Source organism: Limulus polyphemus, unplaced genomic scaffold, assembly GCF_000517525.1.
Source record: "Limulus polyphemus unplaced genomic scaffold, Limulus_polyphemus-2.1.2 Scaffold2136, whole genome shotgun sequence".
Lineage (NCBI taxonomy): Eukaryota > Metazoa > Arthropoda > Merostomata > Xiphosura > Limulidae > Limulus > Limulus polyphemus.
Window position 1 is genome coordinate 212,610 of NW_013667746.1, and position 2,840 is coordinate 215,449.

General features: G+C 28.9%; 1 protein-coding gene across 5 annotated transcripts in view; it reads left to right on the forward strand.

Moving 5' to 3' along the window:
• LOC106466055 (probable cation-transporting ATPase 13A3) overlaps positions 1-1,901 on the forward strand; it is a 140,081-nt gene extending 138,180 nt beyond the window's left edge. For all 5 annotated transcript variants that reach the window (XM_022394007.1, XM_022394008.1, XM_013926297.2 and 2 more), the window contains one exon: positions 665-1,901. In XM_022394007.1, coding sequence (XP_022249715.1) covers positions 665-835 — 171 coding nt within the window. In that variant the 3' untranslated portion in view covers positions 836-1,901. The remainder of the gene's footprint in view (positions 1-664) is intronic.
• Positions 1,902-2,840: the final 939 nt, after the last annotated feature.

Consider the following 2,840-nt stretch of genomic DNA (forward strand, 5'->3'; position numbering starts at 1 on the left):
ATTCGGGACTTAAATACGGATTTGATGCAAGAGAAAAAAGGGCTTTTTGGACGCGTAGATGGGAGCACGTTGCACGTGGGGAAAAAAACGCGCCTGATTTAAATGTCACACCTGAATGCTCACATCCTTTTAATTATGTTTGAAATTATGAACATTGCTCAACATCATGAAAATTAAACCTTATTTTCAATAAGCAATCCTGAAAAATATTTGGGGGTGCTTAACTTTTTTCCAGGTGTATATTACTCCTTAGCTAATACTAACTCAGTTGAAATCTCACTATTTGAAATAAATTTTGCCATTCTGTTAACCCTTTCAGTGCTGAATAAATGTTTAGTACTTATGTCACAGTGCTGAATATATTTTCCAAGAAGACAAAAGAACGCTACCTTACATGTTTGAAAATCAATTATAGAAATACTACATAAGATATTATCACAAATTTTTCACATAATCAAGCCAAACAGACAAGAATTTGTTAATTCAAAAAAAAAATGTTGCCATCCATGCTCTGTTTACATGTTGACTATTCACCATCAGCACTGAAAGGGTTAGATTATTGCTGCATTGTTCATTTTACATTGTTGTTATAATCTTGTTGAACTTTTACATTAAACCTTTGTTTTGTGTATTTTATTAATATCATTCTTGTGTACTCTGTCAGGTTTGTATAGCTGAAAGTCAGTGGCTTAAGAAGGTGACCAGACTAATCAAACAGAAAAAGGAACCAAAGAATAGATATCGATTAGTGGAGAAGGAACTGGAGAGCTTACCTGATTGGCCAGTAATAAATGAAAAACTATATGCTTCAGATTATTCTGTGGTTTTTCATTGATTATTGAAATTCTTAGAGCAGACTTATTATTAGATAACATTTAACAATTAAATAAAAATCGTGTGTTTTGTTTGATTTTGAAAATATGGCACTTATTTTACACAGATTTTATTTTACATTTTTAGTCAAAAATACTTCAATTTGTATATTGCAACAAGGGTTCTTTGTATCCTGTTTTTTGAATTAGCATTTTATTTTGTTGCAGTATCTCATAAAACCACTAGTATCATGATGAAGGCTTGTTTGTATTTTTAAAAAAAGCATATCTGTTTTTTTGCTTGTTAAAACTTGAGACTTGTACAAGGGGCAAAATTTTAGTTTGATTAATGTAACTGAAACTTCATTATATTTCAAGTTAGAAAGTACTTTTGTAAATGAACATTAATGCAAGATGACAAACATTAGTACAGTTTTCGTGTGTTTGTGTGGTGTGTGTGGCCATCAATTTTCAATCTTAAATTTAATGATTCAAAATCACTGGAAAATTCTGAAACCACAGCAGCAAATTATGAATAGAATTACTTTGACATTATTATACACAAGTTTAATCACAAAAAAATTTATTTGATTATTATAATGTATTTTTTATACATCAGGTAATATTGAGATTTTGTTGTTATTGCTCAGTTCTGTAAAGGCCACGGTATTGTTTAATATTTATTCTAAAGCTATATTTAATTGGCTCAGTAATGTATTTCAGTTTTATATATATAATTTTAAGACTGGTGTATCTGTATAGAACTAGACCTCAACCTTGTTTTAGAGTTTATATTATATTTAAACCACATACACACAAATGTAGAAACTGAATTTGCTCTCACAACTAAGAAATGGGTTCAAGTTATTGTTTTATTTTTGTTGCAATTGAGTCATATATATCTGTTTATATATTTAAGTTTCTCCTAGTTAAAAGTTCATTATGACTTTATACAGTTTGGTGATTGATAATATTCCTCTGTATACTTAAAATTGATTAAACCTGCTGTAAGTACTACATCTATTTAACATTCCTGTGATTTTGTCCACTGGATACGACTTATTTTTCATAGATATAGTATGTATTTAATACAGCTTATTTAGCATTATTGAATTATTGGATTTACCAAACATACAAGATTGAGGAAATATGAAAAATGCCAGTTATAATTTTATAACTGTAGATTTCTGTTATTCTATTTAGAATCAATCGTACTAGCACTACAGCTGATCTCTTTTGAAGGATTGTAACAGTCTAAAATGAACATGCCACTACAATCAGGGTTCAACAATAACAACACTTAGAAACAAGTTTAACACTTACTAAAATGCAGTTAATAAACACGTGCCTGGCTAAGACTTGACACTAATATTAATAAACAGTTTATCATAAATGTCAATATTATTTCAAATAATGGAATCAAGAAAAAGAACCAGGAAGAAAAACCTAATTCCAAATTACCTTCCAATATTAATAACAATATTGAGTGATAGACAGCGATAATTCACTAATTATCTCGTTACTCTCTCTCCAAGCGAAGCTTCTGGCAGGGTATTTATTCAATGAGTAGGTCAGGAGAGTACACCTCATATGATCATATATTTACATAATCATCTGCTACATTAATAGTATCTGTACGTCATCGCTATGGAAGCTGGTGTCACTTTCATCATACATACATATTTACTCAAAATACAAATGGTTAGCTAGAAGGTGAGTTAGCGATTTATTGCAACTATAAATTCATAGATAAACTAAACGATAGATGGAAATAATAAATAAACGATACACATTCAAAATCATTTTTAAAAATTAGAATTTTTTATCTCGCAAGATAACCTACTGTTATTATTTTATTCTTCAGTTTCTGTTTTTTTCATAATGGATATTGAAAATAAAGGATTCTTTGATATATTGTTTGTTTTTTCAAGTGCTACCTTTATGTAATGAACTGTGAATTTTAAACATAATCTGAAAGAGGACTTTGGTTTTATATATATATATATATATATATATATATATACTAGT